This window comes from Lithobates pipiens, unplaced genomic scaffold (genome assembly GCF_037356315.1).
Source record: "Lithobates pipiens isolate NorthernLeopardFrog02 unplaced genomic scaffold, aLitPip1_a1.2 Scaffold_16, whole genome shotgun sequence".
Taxonomy (NCBI): Eukaryota; Metazoa; Chordata; class Amphibia; order Anura; family Ranidae; genus Lithobates; species Lithobates pipiens.
This window is the reverse complement of record NW_027507748.1, coordinates 128,026,720-128,046,545: the sequence shown is the minus strand read 5'-3', so window position 1 is coordinate 128,046,545 and position 19,826 is coordinate 128,026,720. Positions and strand designations below refer to the sequence as shown.

At 46.3% G+C, this 19,826-nt stretch overlaps 1 protein-coding gene across 3 annotated transcripts in view; it reads right to left on the bottom strand.

Moving 5' to 3' along the window:
- Positions 1 to 19,826, bottom strand: part of SLC13A5 (solute carrier family 13 member 5) — a 178,676-nt gene that overhangs the window by 55,509 nt on the left and 103,341 nt on the right. For all 3 annotated transcript variants that reach the window (XM_077480450.1, XM_077480449.1, XM_077480452.1), the window contains 2 exons: positions 10,013 to 10,141; positions 5,854 to 5,990 (listed from right to left, as the gene is read on the bottom strand). In XM_077480450.1, the coding sequence (XP_077336576.1) occupies positions 5,854 to 5,990; positions 10,013 to 10,141 (266 nt within the window). The remainder of the gene's footprint in view (positions 1 to 5,853; positions 5,991 to 10,012; positions 10,142 to 19,826) is intronic.

The following is a 19,826-nucleotide window of genomic DNA, read 5'->3' as shown; positions in this document are numbered from 1 at the left end:
CAATTGGTACTAAGGGGCCCAATATGTGCCAAGACAATACCTCCCACACCATTATACCACAAGTCTGAACCGTTGATGCAAGGCATAATGAATCCATGCTTTCATGTTTACACCAAATTCTGACCCTGCCATCTGAATGTCACAGCTGAAATCAAGACTCATCAGACCAGGCAACGTTTTTCCAATCTTCTATTGTCTAATTTTGGTGAGCCTGTACGAAATGTAGCCTCAGTTTCCTGTTCTTAGCTGACAGGAGTGGCACCCTCTTCTGCTGCTGTAGTCCATCTACCTCAAGGTTTGATCCGTTGTGTGTTCAGAGATAGTAATCTGCATATCAGGAGTTTTTGAAATTTTCAGACAAGCCTGACTGCCACTAATAACCATGGCACGTTTAAAGTAACTAAAATCCCCTTTCTTCCCCATTCTCATGCTTGGCTTGAACTTCAGGAAGTCGTCTTTACCATGCCTAGATGCCTAAATGCATTGGGTTGCTGTCATGTGATTGGCTGATTGTGAATTTGTGTTACGAAGCAATTAAACAGGTTTATCTAATACAGTGGCCGGTGAGTGTATATACAGTATCTCATAAAAGTAAGTACACCCCTAACATTTTTATAAATATTTTATTATACTTTTTCACGTGACAACACTGAAGAAATTTCACTTTTCTACAATGTAAAGTAGTGAGTGTACAGCTTGTATAACAGTGTAAATTTTCTGTCCCCTCAAAATAACTCAACACACAGCCATTAACCACTTGCTGACCAGTGCACGGCGATGTACTTCGACACAATGGCATGGCTGCGCAAATGGGCGTACCTGTAGGTCCCCTTTAAATCGCGGGCTACTGGCCGTGCCCGCCGCGTGCCGCGCACCCTGCGGACTCAATGCCTACCCGTGGCCTGCAATTGTGACACAGAGAGGCAGAACGGGAAGATGCAAACAAGGCATTTCCCTGTTCTACCTAGCAACATGACGGGTTTACTGCTCCAAGTGATCGGGAGCAGTAATCTCTGTCATGTTCTAGTGAGCCCATCCCCCCTACATTTAGAACACAGTGAGGGAACACAGTTAATCGCCCCCTAATGTTTAACCCCTTCCCTGCCAGTGTCATTTACACAGTAATCAGTGCATTTTTATAGCACTGATCACTGTATAAATGTCACTGGTCCAAAAATAGTGTCAAAAGTGTCCGATGTGTCCGCCGCAATGTTGCAGTCATGATAAAAAAAAATCGCAGATCGCCGCCATTACTAACAAAAAAAAAAATAATAATAAAATTGCCATAAATCCCCTATTTTGTAGACACTATAACTTTTGCGCAAACCAATCACTATACGCTTATTGCATTTTTGTTACCAAAAATATTGCGCAATTGTCAGTTAAAGCTACGCAGTGCCGTATCACAAAAAGTGCTCTGGTCAGGAAGAGGGTAAATCCTTTCGGGGCGGAAGTGGTTAATGTCTAAACCTCTGGAAACAAAAGTAAGTACACCCCTAAGTGAAAGTGTCCAGATTGGGCCAAAAATGTCAATATTTTGTGTGGCCACCATTTTTTTCCAGCACTGCCTTAACCCTCCTGGGCATGGGGTTCACCAGAGCTTCACCGGAAGCCACTGGAGTCCTCTTCTACTACTTCATGATGACATCACAGAGCTGGTGGATGTTAGAGACCTTGCACTCCTCCATTTGAGGATGCCCCACAAATGCTTATCAAATTTATAAAGAAATAGCTAAGGGGGTACCATATCCAATGAAAACTGTTCATTGGATGTGGTATTGTAACATTAAATAAACAATTCTTTTTGTAAAATTATATAGAGTTCCTTTCTGGTACCGTCCGCAAAAATGTCCAAAAACTATTTTCTAAATGCTTATTAGGGTTTAGGCCTGGAGACATACTTGGCCAGTCCATCACCTATACCCTCAGCTTCTTTAGCAAGGTAGTGGTCATCTTGGAGGTTTCATTTGAGTCATTACCATGTTGGAATACTGCCCTGTGGCCCAGTCTCCGAAGAGAGGGAATCATGCTCTGCTTCAGTATGTCACAGTACATGTTGGCATTCATGGTTCCCTCGATGAACTGTCACTCCCCAATGCCAGCAGCCCCAGACCATGACACTCCCACCACCATGCTTGACTGTAGGCAAGACACGCTTGTCTTTGTACTCCTCACCTGGCTGCCGCAATACACGCTTGACACTACCTGAAATTAATAGGTTTATCTTGGTCTCATCAGGCCACAGGACATGGTTCCAGTAATCCATGTCCTTAGTCTGCTTGTCTTCAGAAAACTGTTTGCGGGCTTTCTTGTGCATAATCTTTAGAAGAGGCTTCCTTCTGGGATGAAAGCCATGCAGACCAATTTGATGCAGTGTGCGGTGTATGGTCTGAGCACTGATAGGCTGACCCCCCACCCCTTGAAGCTCTGCAGCAATGCTGGCAGCACTCATACGTCTATTTCCCAAAGACAACCTCTGCATATGACGCTGAGCACGTGTACGCAAACCTCTTTGGTTGACCATGATGAGGCCTGATCTGGGTGAAATCTGTCCTGTTAAAACGCTGTATGGTCTTGGCCACTGTGCTGCAGCTCAGTTTCAGGGTCTTGGTAATCTTCATATAACCTAGGCCATCTTCATGTAGAGCGTCAATTCTTTTTTTCAGATCCTCAGAGAGTGATTTGCCATGAGGTGCCATGTTGAACTTCCAGTGACCAGTATGAGAGAGTGGGAGCGATAACACCAAATTTAACATACCTGCTCCCCATTCACACCTGAGACCTTGTAACACTAACAAGTCACATGACACCGGGGAGAGAAAATGGCTAATTGGGCCCAATTCAGACATTTTCACTTAGGGGTGTACGCACTTTTGTTGCCAACGATTTAGACATTAATGGCTGTGTATTGAGTTATTTTGAGGGGACAGCAAATTTACACTGTTATACAAGCTGTACACTCACTACTTTACATTGTAGCAAAGTGTAATTTCTTCAGTGTTGTCACATGAAAAGATATAATAAAATATTTACAAAAATGTGAGGGGTGTACTCACTTTTGTGGCATATATGGCATTGATTCTGTGTATATTTGATATCATGTGTGAAAGTATGCAAACACATCTAGTCATTCACAAATAACTCCACAGACTTGGTGGGAAACAAAGTTATTTTTAAACTTGGTCAATGTAGATTATTTACTCGAATTTACAGGGCCTCGGAAAAGTATTTGAAAGTAAGCTTGTGAACAGGAGGGCAGCCAGCACAAGCACATTTCATGCTGTTAATCTATAATTTTTTCTCTTCTTACAATCTTAAATATTTAGAAACTGTTCTAATATTCTCTTTAGCTATGCAATAAAAATACCTCTGGGGGTTTCTCTCCTCTTTTTAACCCATTTCTACCACCATTGATTGCTTATAGGATACACCTAATGCCGCGTACACACGGAATTTTGGTTGAAAAAAGCTCTGATGGCTTTTCCGACGGAATTCCGATGGGATTCCGCTCAAGCTCGGCTTGCATTCGCACAAAAGTTCTCCGAACTTTCGACCGTCAAGAACGTGGTGATGTACAACACTACGATGAGCCGAGAAAATGAAGTTGAATGCTTCTGAGCATGCATCAAATTGTTTCTGAGCATGCGTAGGAATTTTGCGCGTCCGAATTTGTACAGACGATCGGAATTTCCAACCGAAAAATTTGGAACATTCTCTCAATGCTCGCTCATGTATACATATTAGCAGAGAGAGCCGGGAAAAGTCCTGTTCGGGGGTTTATACATCTCACAGGCTCCTCTCATACACATACTTACCTCCACTGTGCAATTCGTTTTGCAAAGAGTGGCCCCGATCCTCAACTTCTGGGTTTCTGGTAGCTTCTCCTCGCGTTGAGTGTCCGCATTGGAGAAGGCACACTCCCGAGTCCTGCTTCTGTGCACATTCACACAGAATGCAGGACTTGGGCCCACCCGACCCCCCCCCCCCCCTGCACCAGGTCATTTGATTTGATTGACAGCAGCGGGAGCCAATGGCTGCGCTGCTATCAATTCAATCTATCCAATCAAGAGCCAAGACAACGTTCAGAGAGGAAGAGCGAGTCTTTGCCGAGGGAACAAACGGGTGCAGGTGAGTAAAACGGGGGGGGGGGGGGCGCGCTAGGGAGGCTGCTCAGTATCAGAAGTTTTTTCACCTAAATGTATAGGATGTACTTCTCCTATGCACCACAGGAGTGAATTTCGTTCTGTACTCCTGTGACCCATTTTCAGCAGACAGCGGGCTGAAGTCTGCTGTCTGCTGATGTCACAGATCCGGTCCAGGCTCGGGCAAGATCATGACACTGGAGTCAGGATCCGATCACCCGTTTTAGGCCTGAGTCGGCCTGCCTCCTGCCACCTCTGCAGCCCAGCTCTCCAGTGAGGGAGGAGGGGGCAGAGCAGAGAGCGTGACTAACAGTCAGCAGCTCTCTGCTCAGGGAGATCTGAGAACCGAGCGATCTGAGGTGTTAGATCGCTCTGTTCTCAGCGTTAGATCAGGCGAGGGACAGATGCAGCATCCACCTAAGTAAGTTGTGAGGGGCTTAGCTCAGCAGCGGGTGTGTGTAACTCCCTGGATGGGTTCACCACACAAAATCAGGCACAGCAGACAGCGTTGTAGGTGAAAAAACAAAACAAAGGTGCTGTTTATTTATACTATATGCAGTGAAAAATATAACAGCAAAACAAAAAGAAACATGAAAAGAAATCCTGGTCAGCTTAACCGCTTACTACACACTTAGATTCCCTGTCTAACAACTAGGTGCAGCCTTGTGCTGCCCCAGCCCTATCTCCCTGTTTTAGAAGTTTGCCACACGGGCATTAACTCACCGCACAGAACAAAATGCCACACTCCCCAGTCTACACAAACACAGAACTGGTTCCAGGATGGAGCATCTACCTAAGCATGCTGTTTTTTTTTTTTTTTTTAATGAGCCCACTTACTTCAGCTGGGCTCATTAAAGCGGTGTTTCAGCTGTAAAAAATTTTTTTTAAAAGTCAGCAGCTAAAAAAAGAGTAGCTGCTGACTTTTAATAAGGAGACTTACCTTTCCAGGGCGCCTGCGACATGTCCCTCGGCTCTCGGGTCCCAGCGCCGCCATTCATACTAAGGGAAACAGGCAGTGGAGCCTTGCGGCTTCACTGCCCGTTTCCTACTACGCATGAGCGAGTCGTGCGGTGCTTTGTGAATGGGAAGACCAAAGATCACCGAGGAGCAGAAAGAAGGTAGATTAGGAAAACTGCCTAGCAACAGGGATTTCTGACCAGGTAAAAATATTTTTTTTTCAAATGTTTTTTTTTCCATTTTTTTAAATAATATTAATGCCCTCCACTTTAACTCTTCCCCTGTAGGACTCCCAGCACTTCCTCTAGTGGTATAAATTGGCATAAAGCCTGAATCTAGGGCAGTGATGGCGAACCTTGACATCCCAGATGTTTTGGAACTACATTTCCCATGATGCTCAACTACACTGCAGAATGCATGAGAATCATGGGAAATGTAGTTCCAAAACATCTGGGTGCCAAGGTTCGCTATCACTGATCTAGGGCATATATATTTTCCATCCTGAATGCAACCAGGCTATTTTACCTGCCTGCTGCCACAAAGTATAAATTTGAAAAAACAAACAAACCCCATACTTCTCTTTTAATGTAGTTACCTATCAAATGAAGTTTGAAGAACCCGTAATGATGTTACCTGGGAAATCCGCCCCAGATTGTTACAATCTAAGCTCAATCTGTGGTTTTCATTTAAAACACAATAAAAAAAGAAAGAAAGATAACAGTAGCAATAACTTTTATAACCGTAATAGCCTTACAAGGGTGGTCGAACTCCAACAATGAGCAGAACCTTCAGTGCTATCCTCTTGTGCAGGTTCCAGTGTTCCACCGCAACGGCAACTATTAATCCTCCCACAAACAGCATGTTCGTGTCCTTCAGGTACTGCATGCATACCTAGTAAAACACCACCAACAAACTGTCACATCACATTAAACACAAATGACAAAAGACAGACAAATTCTACCCCTGTCAGCTATGGGAGCTTTCAGTTAAAACAACTTTCCCAAAAACTTCAGATAAAGGTCAAAATAACATAACATGTGAATAGTTGATGTTTTGCTTCCCATTGCTCTGGACCTTTCCTTTCAAGTCTACATATAACAGCCCTAATTTTTAACTACGTAATAAACATCGTTAGCACATCTAAATGCTGTACAAACGCTACAATATATTCTGGTAGAATTCTAGACTTCTAGATAGATGTCAAAATATTTTCTGTTATGTTTGGAAGGGGCGGATTAAAGTTACTGGAAAGAAATGTGAGTTTCCTCATCTGCAAATATTGCTACATCGCTTTACTCTGTTTAATCGCTTGCCGATCGCGTCACGTAAGTACGGTGGCAGAGCAGCTCTCCTGCGCTGGATCATGCATCTAGTACGTAATCCAGCACTTCTGGGTAGGGGCCCTGCACGCGCAAGGCCGTCGTGCCGACTGTGCTGTGATTAGTAACAGCACAAGCCGATCAGCGGGTCCCGGTGAATGATTGACCTCTACCACCCACTGATTGGCAAAAAGGATGATAGGACAGAGCTCTGTGAATGTAAACAATGCAGAGCTCTATCCTGTCGGCAGGGATGTGCCGCTTTTAGTTTCCCTGCAAAGGGCATAAAAAATGGCACATCCCTTAGTAAAATCAGCACAGTGTGAATGCACCAAACGCTGTTAGACCCCTTTCACACTGGGGCGCTTTGCAGGCGCTACAGAGCTAAAAATAGCGCCTGCAAAGCGCCCTGAAAGAGACGCTGCTGTCTCTCCAATGTGAAAGCCCCAAAGGCTTTCACACCGGAGTGGTGCACTGGCAGGACGCTAAAAAAGTCCTGCTAGCAGCATCTTTGGAGCGGTGAAGGAGCGACCGCCCCTTCACCGCTCCTGTCTATTGAAATCAATGGGGCAGCACGGCTATACCAATGGCAAAGCGATGCTAAAGCAGTGCTTTGTGGTGGTTTCAACCCATTTGCGGCTGGTTTTTAACCCTTTCTCTGCCACTAGCTGGGGGTAAAAACTCCCCGCTAGTGGCCGAATAGCACCACAAATTTGATGGTAAAGCGCCGCTAAAAATAGCACCCACTGCCCCAGTGTGAAAGGGGCCTTAGGCACACATTGAACCCCTTGATTGCCCCAGATGTTAACCCCTTGCCAGCTAGTGTCATTAATACAGTGACAGTGTATATTGTTAGCACTGATAACTGTATTAGTATCACTGGTTCCCACAGTGTCCAAAGTGTCAGACTGCCCCCCTATACTATCACAGTCACCCTATGTAAGTCGTTGATCACTGCCATTACCAGTATGAAAAAAAAAATGAACGAATTAAAATGAAAGTATATATACCATAGTTTGTAGACGCTATAACGTTCATGCAAACCAATCAATATACGCTTATCGGGATTTCTTTTGACTGGTATTCGATCTGCATTTTTTATTTTTTGCACTATAAACCAAAAACAACAGACAATTAAAAAAAAAAGTTTTATTTTTTGCTTTAAAATATATATAATAAAAAAAATGTAAATGTAGCCAAGTCCCTGACCTTTGTAGGCCCCCAGAGTTAGGAACAGCTGACATCCTTCTGTGTAGACTGGGTTACGAGGCATTGTGGGTGCAATGCAAGGTAGATTAATGGGCGCCAGACACTTCTTGAATGCAAAGAGATTTATCTCTTAAACAGAACTGTGGGAGAGAGAGTTGGGGCCAGGACATCCTTAAAGCGGAATTCCTCTTAAAAAAAAAAAAATTTAAAGTCAGCAGCTACAAATACTGCAGCTGCTGATTTTTAATAATCAGACACTTACCTGTTCCAGGGTCCAGCAATGCGGGGGATCGAATTCCCGCTCGTCTCCCCCTCTGCACGGCAGCGCCAGCATTGTAACTGTGGGCGTCCGGCTGTAGCTTCCCAGCCGGGCACCCACCGCGTGAGCTGCGCCGTGTGCCTTGACTGGCCGAGCAATCATCTGGGACCTGTGATGTGTCCCAGATGATTGCCTAGAGGGAGGGGGGAGAGGTAATCTTCCTTCTGGCACTGAGGGTGCACTAGAAGGAAGTGGGAGCTGGAACCCTCTGAAAAGAGGGTATCCGCACCCCCCCCCAAAAAAAAATGACATGCCGAATGTGTCATGTCAGGGGTTCACCTTCTTTTAAAGCAGAAGTTCCATTTTTGGGTGGGACTCCGCTTTAAGTAGATGCAATGTTAATTGGCAGACTCAGAGACTTTTATAGGTAGACAGCCATGCAGGGAAAGACACCCTGCTGGACACCATGTCTGCATGTGTAGACACACTGTCTCTTATAGCACAATCTTGAACAGTTTCTAACACAGGTTGTAATGAACTCTTTCACTTCTTCCACAATCTCCTTTTTAGACCTTCACTCAACTGAGCTCCCAGTCTATCACTTAGACCCTCTGATCCGCTGCCACTGAATCTCCTGAGCTCTTCCAATCTTCTCACTGAGTATCTTTCTTAAGCGTTATCCCTGTGTCCCTGCTGGGTCCCTAGCTTGGCACTCACAGATACTCTTCAAGCGTCACCCCACTGACCTGCTCGGTCACCTCCTCTGGTTGGGTCCCTGGCTTGACAACCAATTCTTCACTGTCCCCGGTTGGTGAGAATACTGCTCTCAGACTTGCTTCAGTTACTCACCGTGGTCCCTGGTAACAAGGTGGATGGTCCCTTAGTAGAGAAAGCTTCCCCTCTACCTCCGACTAAGATATGTTCTCCGGCTGGCAGAATCGTCACTTCTGGTTGGACTGCAAGCCGCAGTCCCAACCCTGCGCTGCTCTCTTGCTTCTGGATAAGCTCTTAGATAGCCTAGCAGCCGGATGTCCTTGGGACAGGCCTCATGCTCTGGCCTACCAGCCCGGGGCAGTACAACACCCGTCCAGGTGGCACAGAACCCTGATCACCTGACCTCACCCAAATAAATAGGCTCTCCCAGCAGGCCAAGGTACCCAAGAAGATCCCTGTCCATTGGCTGAGATACCCCATCTATTCCTAATCTTTCCTTGCAATGCCCTTGTCTGATCTAATGCCACCGGATACCCTGCCAGTGGCAGAAGAGAAAAGTGCAGCAATTCCAGAATTAGGGTGGAATCAATTGATCTTTCAATTGCCCATGGCAACTATACCTGGCAGGTGAATTTACTGGCAACCCTTCCTAAACATAAGGGTGCTACATAAAAAAATCAAATGTCTTTGTCAATTTAGGTCAGTATGCATTTTGCTACATATTTTTGGTGAAAAAAACCCCAAAAAGCGTATATTGATTGGTTTGCGCAAAAGTTATAGCGTTTACAAACTATGGGATATAGTTATGGAATATTTATTTATTTATTTGTTACTAGCAATGGCGGCACTGCGATATTACAGAGGACAAATTGGACACTAACCAACACTTTTGACACTTTTTGGGGAACCAGTGACACTAATAGAGTGATCAGTGCTAAAAATATGTGCTGTCTCTGTACTGATGACACTGCCTGGGAAGGAGTTAACATCAGGGGCGATCAAAGGGTTAACTGTGTGCCTAGCTAGTGTGTTTGTTTTGTGTGGGGGGTGCTTTTACTAGGGGAAGGCATAGATCCATGTCCCTGCTTTGCAGGAACACAGGTCCCATGCCTTCCTTACTGACAGAACAGCGATCTGCCTTGTTTACATAGGCAGACTGCCATTCGGCCTGTGTACCAAAAGAATCATCGAGTCAGCAGAAGCTGCTGATTGGCCCCCGCTGTGTAGAATCACACGGAGAATCGCCTGCAGTACAAAAAAGCTAGATGCTGTCATAACGGTATTTAACGTCAAAAATGTACTGTGGGCGGTCTTAAAATAACTCATAAAATGACAAAGAAGTGGAAATGCAGCTCCTAATCACCTAATCAGTAGAGTTTTGAGGGAAACAAGAGGAATACAGCTAATGTTACCTGTTTTGATTCCAGAATTCCAAACATTGGGAAGAGCAAAACTGGTAGCAAAGCAGTGATTGCAAGGGGGATAACCTCCGTACACCAGAACACAGCCATGAGGATAATGGCATAGGCACAACTGGCTTCCTGAAATGAAAAGACAAACAAAGCATAAAAAAGATGTCACATCATACAGGACATGCACATAGTGCTTTACCGCATCTGATTTACTTGGTTTTATCATTTTTTTTTTTTTTGCCACAAGTAGAATATGACTAAAACTATTGATTATCTAGTCCAGCCTTTCTCAAACAGGGTTCTACAGAACCCTAGGGTTCTTTCAGTGTTTGTTAGGGCTTCCTTAAGCAATAGACAACGTCTTCCTGCTAGATATGATACCAATAATCTTATTTAACTTTCTCTAATGCTGTGTACACATGACCGGACTTTTCGACAGCAAAGGTCAAACGGAACTAATCCGTCAGACAATTAGACCGTGTGTGGGCTTCATCGGATCTTTGCTGTTGAAAAATCAGATGGACTTTAGATTTAGAACATGTTTCAAATCTTTCCAATGGACTCGAGTTCGGTGGAAAAATCCATTCGTCTGTACGCTAGTCCGACGGACGAAATCTGATGCTAGGGCAGCTATTGGCTACTGGCTATGAACTTCCTTATTCTAGTCCGGTCGTACGTCATCACGTTCAAATCCGTCAAACTTGGGTGTGATTGTGTGTTGCCAAGTCAGTTTGTTTGGAAAGTTCATCAGAATTCCATTGAAAAGTCTGTCGGGAAGACCGTCGGACCTAGTCTGCCAGAAAGTCCAGTCGTGTGTACACAAAATTAGGGGGTATTTCTTCCCTCTGATCACCAATATAAGGAGTATTCCACCCACTGAGCACTACACTATTGTACTATGGGCTGCTGATATAGTAATTATTTGAAGAGGTTCCGTAAATCCGGAAAGTTATTTCAAGGGTAAATGTTGAGAAAGGCAGATCTCATCCATTTTAAAATATGTAATATAAACTACTTAATTTGCGAATCTGAGCTTGTGTAGCTTTTGTGATGCTTGCAGTTGGTATGTGACACAGTAAATCCAGACTTTAACAACAATAAGGCAAATTCATAATCTGGATTCAGTTACTTCGTTTTTGGAACTTCCCCAATGACATCAATATATTCCTGTTATGAAACAAAATAAATACTATCAAGGTGACATCATGTTTCTCATCTGCCAAGTGGGCAATCATAGCCTGTAGTACCATTTCTACCTTTACATGCACATTAATCTTTGAACTCACATTCAAATGAAGGTTAAAGTGAACCTGTGTGCAAATACAAACTAGTGAGCTAACTTATAAATGATGGTCGATAGTAACAGCTGTCAGTATATTCCTTTTGTTTTGGGGCCTGTCGCTGGAGCTCAGCTTGGAAACACCTTTTCCATTGCAGTGTTGACACTTACTCCATAATGGAGAATGGGCACTCCATAGTGTAAAGTCTCGTACACACAATATGATTGTTGGCCAACCGAGAGTCTGATTTTTATCTTAAGAGCGTGTGCCAGGATCTTGTCTTGCATACTAACGGTACACAATTGTTGTGCAACAAACACGAATTTAGTGACATACGACGAAGAATTTCAGCTCTTGAGCACCTCCCTTTAGGCCCCTTCTGCTAATTTCGTGTTTGGTGAGCATTGATTCTGAGCATGCGTGTTTATACTTTTTGACCTTTGTGTGACGGATTTGTGTACTGACCATATGAAAATCTTCCAACAGACCGTTGTCCCCCGAATATTTACTAGCCTGCCATCCAACATTTGTTGGCCAAAAGTTGGACAACAATTGTCAAAAGGAGCGTACTAACGGTCAGATTTTAGGACAACAGTCTGTCAACAGACAATCCCCTGCCGACAATCTGATCGTGTGTACGAGGTTTAATGCTTATTAACCCACGGCAAATCCCTGGGATTCGAATTTGGCCAAGAAAGCCAATTTTTGCCTAAATTCCCCCATTTGAATCTTTAACAAACCATAATGCACTGCATGGCCTTTGAACCATGGCCTGCAGACTCAGAAGAGCCAAAAATGGTGGTAATTGAATTATTATTCAGGATTTATTCAGGATTTATATAGCGCCAGCAATTTACGCAGCGCTTTACAATATAAAAGGGAGACAATACAGTTACAATACAATAAAATACAAGAGGATTAAGAGGGTTTACAATCTAAAAGGGTGGGGCAGGTGCAGGGGCGGACTGATAACTGATGGGGCCCCGGGCAATAGAAGATCATGGGGCCCCCTGCGTCCCAAGCCACACCTGCACGGGGTGACATTGGGGGGAGCACAGCACACAGGGGGACACTGTGGGGGGGGAGAGCACACAATGGAACACTGGGGAGGGGGGAAGCACACAGGGGGACACTGGGGGGAGCACACAGGAAGACGCTGTGGGGGTGGGGAGCACTCAGGAAGACACTGTGGGGGGTGGGGAGCACACAGGGAGACACTGTGGGGGGATGGGAGCACACAGGAAGACACTGTGGGGGTGGGGAGCACTCAGGAAGACACTGTGGGGGGGGGGCACACAGGGAGACACTGTGGGGGGATGGGAGCACACAGGGAGACACTGTGGGGGGATGGGAGCACACAGGGAGACACTGTGGGGGGATGGGAGCACACAGGGAGACACTGTGGGGGGATGGGAGCACACAGGAAGACACTGTGGGGGTTGGGGAGCACACAGGAAGACACTGTGGGGATGGGGAGCACACAGGGGGAGACTGTGGGGGCGCACAGGGGAACACTGTGGGGGGTGGGTAGCACACAGGGGGTCACTGGGGAGGGGGGAAGCACACAGGGAGACCCTGGGATGGGGAAGCAAATAGGGGGACACTGTGGCGGGTGTGGAGCACACAGGGGGACACTGTGGCGGGTGTGGAGCACACAGGGGGACACTGTGGCGGGTGTGGAGCACACAGGGGGACACTGTGGTGGGTGTGGAGCACACAGGGGGACACTGTGGCGGGTGTGGAGCACACAGGGGGACACTGTGGCGGGTGTGGAGAACACAGGGGGACACTGGGGGGAGCACACAGGAAGACACTGTGGGGGTGGGGAGCACACAGGGGGACACTGTGGGGGGTGGGGAGCACACAGGGTGGACACTGTGGGGGGTGGGGAGCACACGGGGTGGACACTTCGGGGGTTGGGGAGCACACAAGGACACCCAGGGAGGGGGGGGAGGGCACAGGGGGACACTGGGGAAGGGAGAAACACACTGGGGGGAACACTGTGGGGGGGACACAGGGGAACACGGGGGGGGACACAGGGGTACACTGGGGGAGCACACAGGGGAACACTGGGGGGAAGAACACAGGGGAACACTGGGGGGAAGAACACAGTGGGACACTGTGGGGGGAGAGCACACAGGGGGACGGAGCACACAGGGGAACCCTGGAGGGGGGCACTGGGGGAGAGCACACAGGGGAACACGGGGGGGAGCACACAAGGGAACACACAGGGGGAACACTAGGGGGGGAGAACACAGTGAGACACACGGGGAAGAGCACACAGGGGGACTCTGGGGGGGACACACGGGGGGCACACAGGGGGACACTGGGGAGGGGACACACAGGGGGACACTGGGGGGACACCCACAGGGGAATGCTGAGGAGGGGACACACGGGGGAACACTGGGGGAGCACACACTGGGGGGACACACACTGGGGGGCACACAGGGGAACACTGGGGGGAGAGCATACAGGGGGGTAGTGTGGGGAGGGGGGAGAGCACACTGAAGTCTGGCCCGGGCCCCATACAGCTGTTTTGCAGTGCCCCCTCCCTCCGATGTTGGCCCTCCAGTAAAAAAAATTAAGTATCACTAACCCTGGTCACCCGATGCCTGTAAGAATAGCGCTAACGGCGCGCTGCTCCCCGCTGGCCCCTCCTCCCTTCTCGCCCGTCCTAGGTGATGTAGTGTACAGTGCATGCACCTGCGACAGATGGGAGGGAAGGAGGGGCCGGCAGGGAGCAGTGCGCTGTTAGCGGTATTATTACAGACGATTTAACCACTTTCAGACCGGACCATTTTGCTGGTAAATGACCAGAGGTCTTTTTACACTTTGGCACTGCGCTGCTTTAACTGGTAATTGCGCGGTCATGCAATGTTGTACCCAAACAAAATTTGCGTCCTTTTCTTCCCACAAATAGAGCTTTCTTTTGATGGTATTTGATTGCCTCTGCGATTTTTATTTTTTGCGATATAAACGTAAAAAGACCGCAAATTTTGAAAAAAAATGATATTTTCTACTTTTTGTTATTAGAAAAATCCAATAAACTCAATTTTAGTCATACATTTATGCCAAAATGTATTCAGCCACATGTCTTTGGTAAAAAAAAAGTCAATAATTGTATATTTATTGGTTTGCGCAAAAGTTGTCACATCTACAAACTAAGGTACGTTTTCTGGAATTTACGCAGCTTTTAGTTTACGACTGCCTATCTCATTTCTTGAGGTGCTAAAATGGCAGGGCAGTACAAAACCCCCCCAAATGACCCCATTTTGGAAAGTAGACCCCCTAAGGAAATTGATAAGAGGCATGTTGAGCCCATTGAATATTTTATTTTTTTGCCTCAAGCGATTGAATAATGACAAAAAAAAAATTTTTTTTTTTTTTTTACACAAAGTTGTCACTAAATGATATATTGCTCACACATGCTATGGGCATATGTGAAATGACACCCCAAAATAAATTCTGCTGCTTCTCCTGAGTACGGGGATACCACATATGTGGGACTTTTTGGGAGCCTAGCCGCGTACGGGGCCCCGAAAACCAAGCATCAGCAAAGCCTTCAGGCTTTCTAAGGGCGTAAATTTTTGAGTTCACTTCTCACTACCTATTACAGTTTTGAAGGCCATAAAATGCCAAGATGGCACAAAACCCCCACAAATGACCCCATTTTAGAAAGTAGACACCCCAAGCTATTTGCTGAGAGGCATGTTGAGTTCATGGAATATTTTATATTTTGCCACAAGTTGCGGGAAAATTACAAACTTTTTTTTTTTTATTTTTTTTTTTCACAAAGTTGTCACTAAATGATATATTGCTCATGCATGCCATGGGCATATGTGAAATGACACCCCAAAATAAATTCTGCTGCTTCTCCTGAGTACGGGGATACCACATATGTGGGACTTTTTGGGAGCCTAGCCGCGTACGGGGCCCCGAAATCCAAGCACCGCCTTCAGGCTTTCTAAGGGCGTAAATTTTTGAGTTCACTTCTCACTACCTATTACAGTTTTGAAGGCCATAAAATGCCAAGATGGCACAAAACCCCCACAAATGACCCCATTTTAGAAAGTAGACACCCCAAGCTATTTGCTGAGAGGCATGTTGAGTCCATGGAATATTTTATATTTTGCCACAAGTTGCGGGAAAATTACAAACTTTTTTTTTTTTTTTTTTTTTTTCACAAAGTTGTCACTAAATGATATATTGCTCACGTATGCCATGGGCACATGTGAAATGACACCCCAAAATAAATTCTGCTGCTTCTCCTGAGTACGGGGATACCACATATGTGGGACTTTTTGGGAGCCTAGCCGCGTACGGGGCCCCGAAAACCAAGCACCGCCTTCAGGCTTTCTAAGGGCGTTACAGTTTTGAAGGCCATAAAATGCCAAGATGGCACAAACCCCCCCCAAATGACCCCATTTTGGAAAGTAGACACCCCTAAATCTAGGGGTACACTAGTGAGACTAGGTAATAAATGGCGGGTGCCCTGAAACTATAAAAAAATAACTAACCAACCAGCGTCACCTGTAACAGTTATATGGTGATCACTGGTGAAAGGGTTAACTAGGGGGCAATCAGGGGGCTTTATGCGGTAGTATATGGGGGTCCCTGGCGCTATAAAAAGCTGCGGCGAACCTAAATACCTACCTGCCTAACTAGCGTCACCTGTGACACTAATACAGCGATCAGAAAAACGATCGCTTATTAGGCTGGGTTCACACTGGAGCGATGCGGGAACGCCACGAATGCGCGGCGGGTTCCCGCATCGCATGCCTCCCGGCGGCAGTTCACACTGCCCTATGCGAACTGCTGGGAGTGTCAGTGAAATGTTAATGACACCCCCAGATCAGTTCGCATATCGCAGTGCGATCTGCAAACTTGGATCGCATGGTGTGAACACCCATGCGATCCGATTCTGCTGCGGACCAAAAAAGGGTCCCGAGCGAGTTTGCGGCGGGTGCGGCGGGTGCGACACGAATTCAGCCATACTATCTGTATAGCTGAACTCGAATTGCACAGAGATCGGATGTGATTTGCACTGCAGTGCGGTGCGAATCACATCCGTTCTCATAAACCGCTGCAATGTGAACCCAGCCTTAGTGACACTGGCGACGGGGGGTGATCACGGGGTTAAACCTTTATTGGGGGGGTTAGGGGGGTACCTTAGAACTAAAGGGGGCTAACCCTAACTGCCCTAACAGTTATTAGTCACAAATGACACCCGCTGGGTGATCAGGGGGTTAAACCTTTATTAGGTAATAAATGGCGGGTGCCCTGAAACTATAAAAAAATAACTAACCAACCAGCGTCACCTGTAACAGTTATATGGTGATCACTGGTGAAAGGGTTAACTAAGGGGCAATCAGGGGGCTTTATGCGGTAGTATATGGGGGTCCCTGGCGCTATAAAAAGCTGCGGCGAACCTAAATACCTACCTGCCTAACTAGCGTCACCTGTGACACTAATACGGCGATCAGAAAAATGATCGCTTATTAGGCTGGGTTCACACTGGAGCGATGCGGGAACGCCACGAATCCGCGGCGGGTTCCCGCATCGCATGCCTCCCGGCGGCAGTTCACACTGCCCTATGCGGACTGCTGGGAGTGTCAGTGAAATGTTACTGACACCCCCAGATCAGTTCGCATATCGCAGTGCGATCTGCAAACTCGGATCGCATGGTGTGAACACCCATGCGATCCGATTCTGCTGCGGGCCAAAAAAAGGGTCCCGTGCGAATTTGCGGTGGGTGCGGCGGGTGTGGCGGGTGCGGCGGGTGCGGCGAATGGCTGAACTCGAATCGCACAGAGATCGGATGTGATTTGCACTGCAGTGCGGTGCGAATCACATTCGTTCTCATAAACCGCTGCAATGTGAACCCAGCCTTAGTGACACTGGCGACGGGGGGTGATCACGGGGTTAAACCTTTATTGGGGGGGTTAGGGGGGTACATTAGAACTAAAGGGGGCTAACCCTAACTGCCCTAACAGTTATTACAGTCACAAATGACACCAATGCAAAAAAAAAAAAAAAATGACATTGGTGTCACTGTGACTGGGGGGCAGGGGTAATTGGGGGGGTGATCGGGGGGGTGTGAGTGTGCCTGGCATGTTCTACTGTGTGTGTAGAGTGTTGGTGCAACTCACCGATCCGCTCTCCTCCGCGTCGGAACGAAAAATACCGACACGGAGGAGAGAATACATCACTTCCTCTCCTGTGTTTACATTACAGGAGAGGAAGTGATGTCACGGGGGATTCCTATTCGTCGGGAGCGATCGCGAGGGGGTGGCCATGAATGAATGGCCGCCCCCTCGTCCCGGATCGCTCCCGGACTAAAACCGACCGCCGCAGGCACCGGGCGGGGGCCCGATCGGGCCCCCGACCCGCGGGAGGCAAGGGACGTACATGTACGCCAATATGCCTGCCCATGCCATGCTGTCGACGTACATCGTCGTGCGCCGGTCGGCAACTGGTTAAGGGGCCTCTCGTTGGGCTGGCCACGGGCCCCTAATGGGTCCGGGCCCTCGGACGACGACCGAATGACCGATGGGTCAGTCTGCCCCTGGGCAGGTGGTACAAAAGGTTATAACTGTCGGGAATGAGCTGATGGAAGTGGTAGGAGATTAGTTTGAGAAGTGATAGGCTTCCCTGAATAGATGAGTTTTCAGGGATCGCCTGAAGGTAGCAAGAGTAGGGTATAGCCGGACCAGTGGAGGTAGTGAGTTCCAGAGGATTGAAGAGGCTCTGGAGAAATCCTGGAGACGAGTGTGGGAGGAGAAGACGTGAGAGCTTGAGAGTAGGAGGTCTTGAGAAGAATGGAGGGGACGATTTGGGCGATATTTGGAGACAAGATTGGTGATGTAGCTCAGGGCAGAGTTGTGAATGGCTTTGTATGTTGTGGTTAGTATTTTGAATTTAATTCGCTGGGTGATTGGGAACCAGTGTAGGGATTGGAGGAGAGGGTTGGCAGACACTGAGCGGTTGGTAAGGTGGATAAGTCTGGCAGCAGCATCTAACAACATCCTTACTATAGAAGGAGGGACTAAGAGCAGCGGGACAATTTTTACACTAATGTATCCATGAGCTTGATTTAAATTGCTCAGCAGTAAGTTTTTATTAGCAATACCAATCTTAGTGGTTGTAAAGCCTCAAGGTTTTTCACCTTAATGCATTCTATGCCCCACTGTCTGTGTCAATGGAAGCAGGACTCAGGAGTGAGCGCCCACAAGCACCCCCAGGAAAGTGGCTTTCTGTGGAGGCACATGATGAAGAGGAGAGTAAAGCAATTGCACAGAGCAGGTAAGTACAGGCATGTTTGTTGTTTTTATAAAAAAAAAAAAAAACTGAGGATTAAGAACCCCTTTAAATAAAAAGATACAACACACAAGTAGGAGTTTTCCTAAAGAAATTAAGATTGTTAGCTGGTCGATAATCTGGCTGTGTAAAAATTGTCCAGTGGCAGGACAACTTGGAGAACAGGAACAATCTTAGTGAACCACTAGTCAATTTCTGTCTGCCAGTAAGCATAGTAATGCTATATAGACGTAGTATAGCTTGATAAAAACATCACATGTCAATTTCCCTTTTTAAATTATTTCTTTATTTCATTTGAAGGAAACAAATACTGCACATTCACAAGCAGGAACATTCAGATTTAAAAAAAAAATTAAATCACATAGCATTTTGTACAAATTTGGGTCTAAATATTCCTTCTGTATAAAAACCATTGTTAAGATGAGCATAGTGCTTTAGGTATACTTACCAGATTGAAACACTTTAGAGCTCCATACGGTGCTGTTGTGTTATTAAGAGTATAGCATGTTGTGATAATCTTGTGGGGAGAGGTGAATATTATTCAAGCCAATCATGTGGCTTATAATTTGATGTATTTGTTTTGTAGGAATGGGTTTAAGTCCTCCATTGGCATGGTTTCCTTTACCCTTCAAAAATAACATATGCAGGGTAGGTGGATGGAAAAAATAACTTTTTTTTTAAACTGTTAAAGTTTAAAAAATAGTAGATTGGGGTTCTGATTCTGTCTATTAGATAATAATGGAAGAAAAAAAAATATTAATCCCACAACCAAATATGTGCTGGCAGTGTACACTATCCCTGAGGTACCTCTGATAATCGTGCTGCTCCGTAATACCACGTACAACTTTAAAGCTAAACCCTAAAACCCGTAGTTGAAAAAAAATTATGTATTTTCTTTCATTCATTTTTATTGAAAAGTTGAAGTCTAATGCCGCATACACACGATCGGAATTCTCGTCGGAAAAAGCTCTGATGGTTTTCCCATCGGAATTCCGACGGAATTTTGCTCAAACTGTCTTGCCTACACACGGACACACCAAATTCCCGACGGTCAATAACACCGCGACATACACAACACGTTCGACGGCACTATAAAAGGGAAGTTTAATGCTTCCGAGCATGTGACAAATTGTTTCCAAGCATGCATCGGAATTTTGCGTGTCGGAATTGCATACACAAAATCGAAAAATCCAATAGAAAGGTTTTCCGTCTGAAAA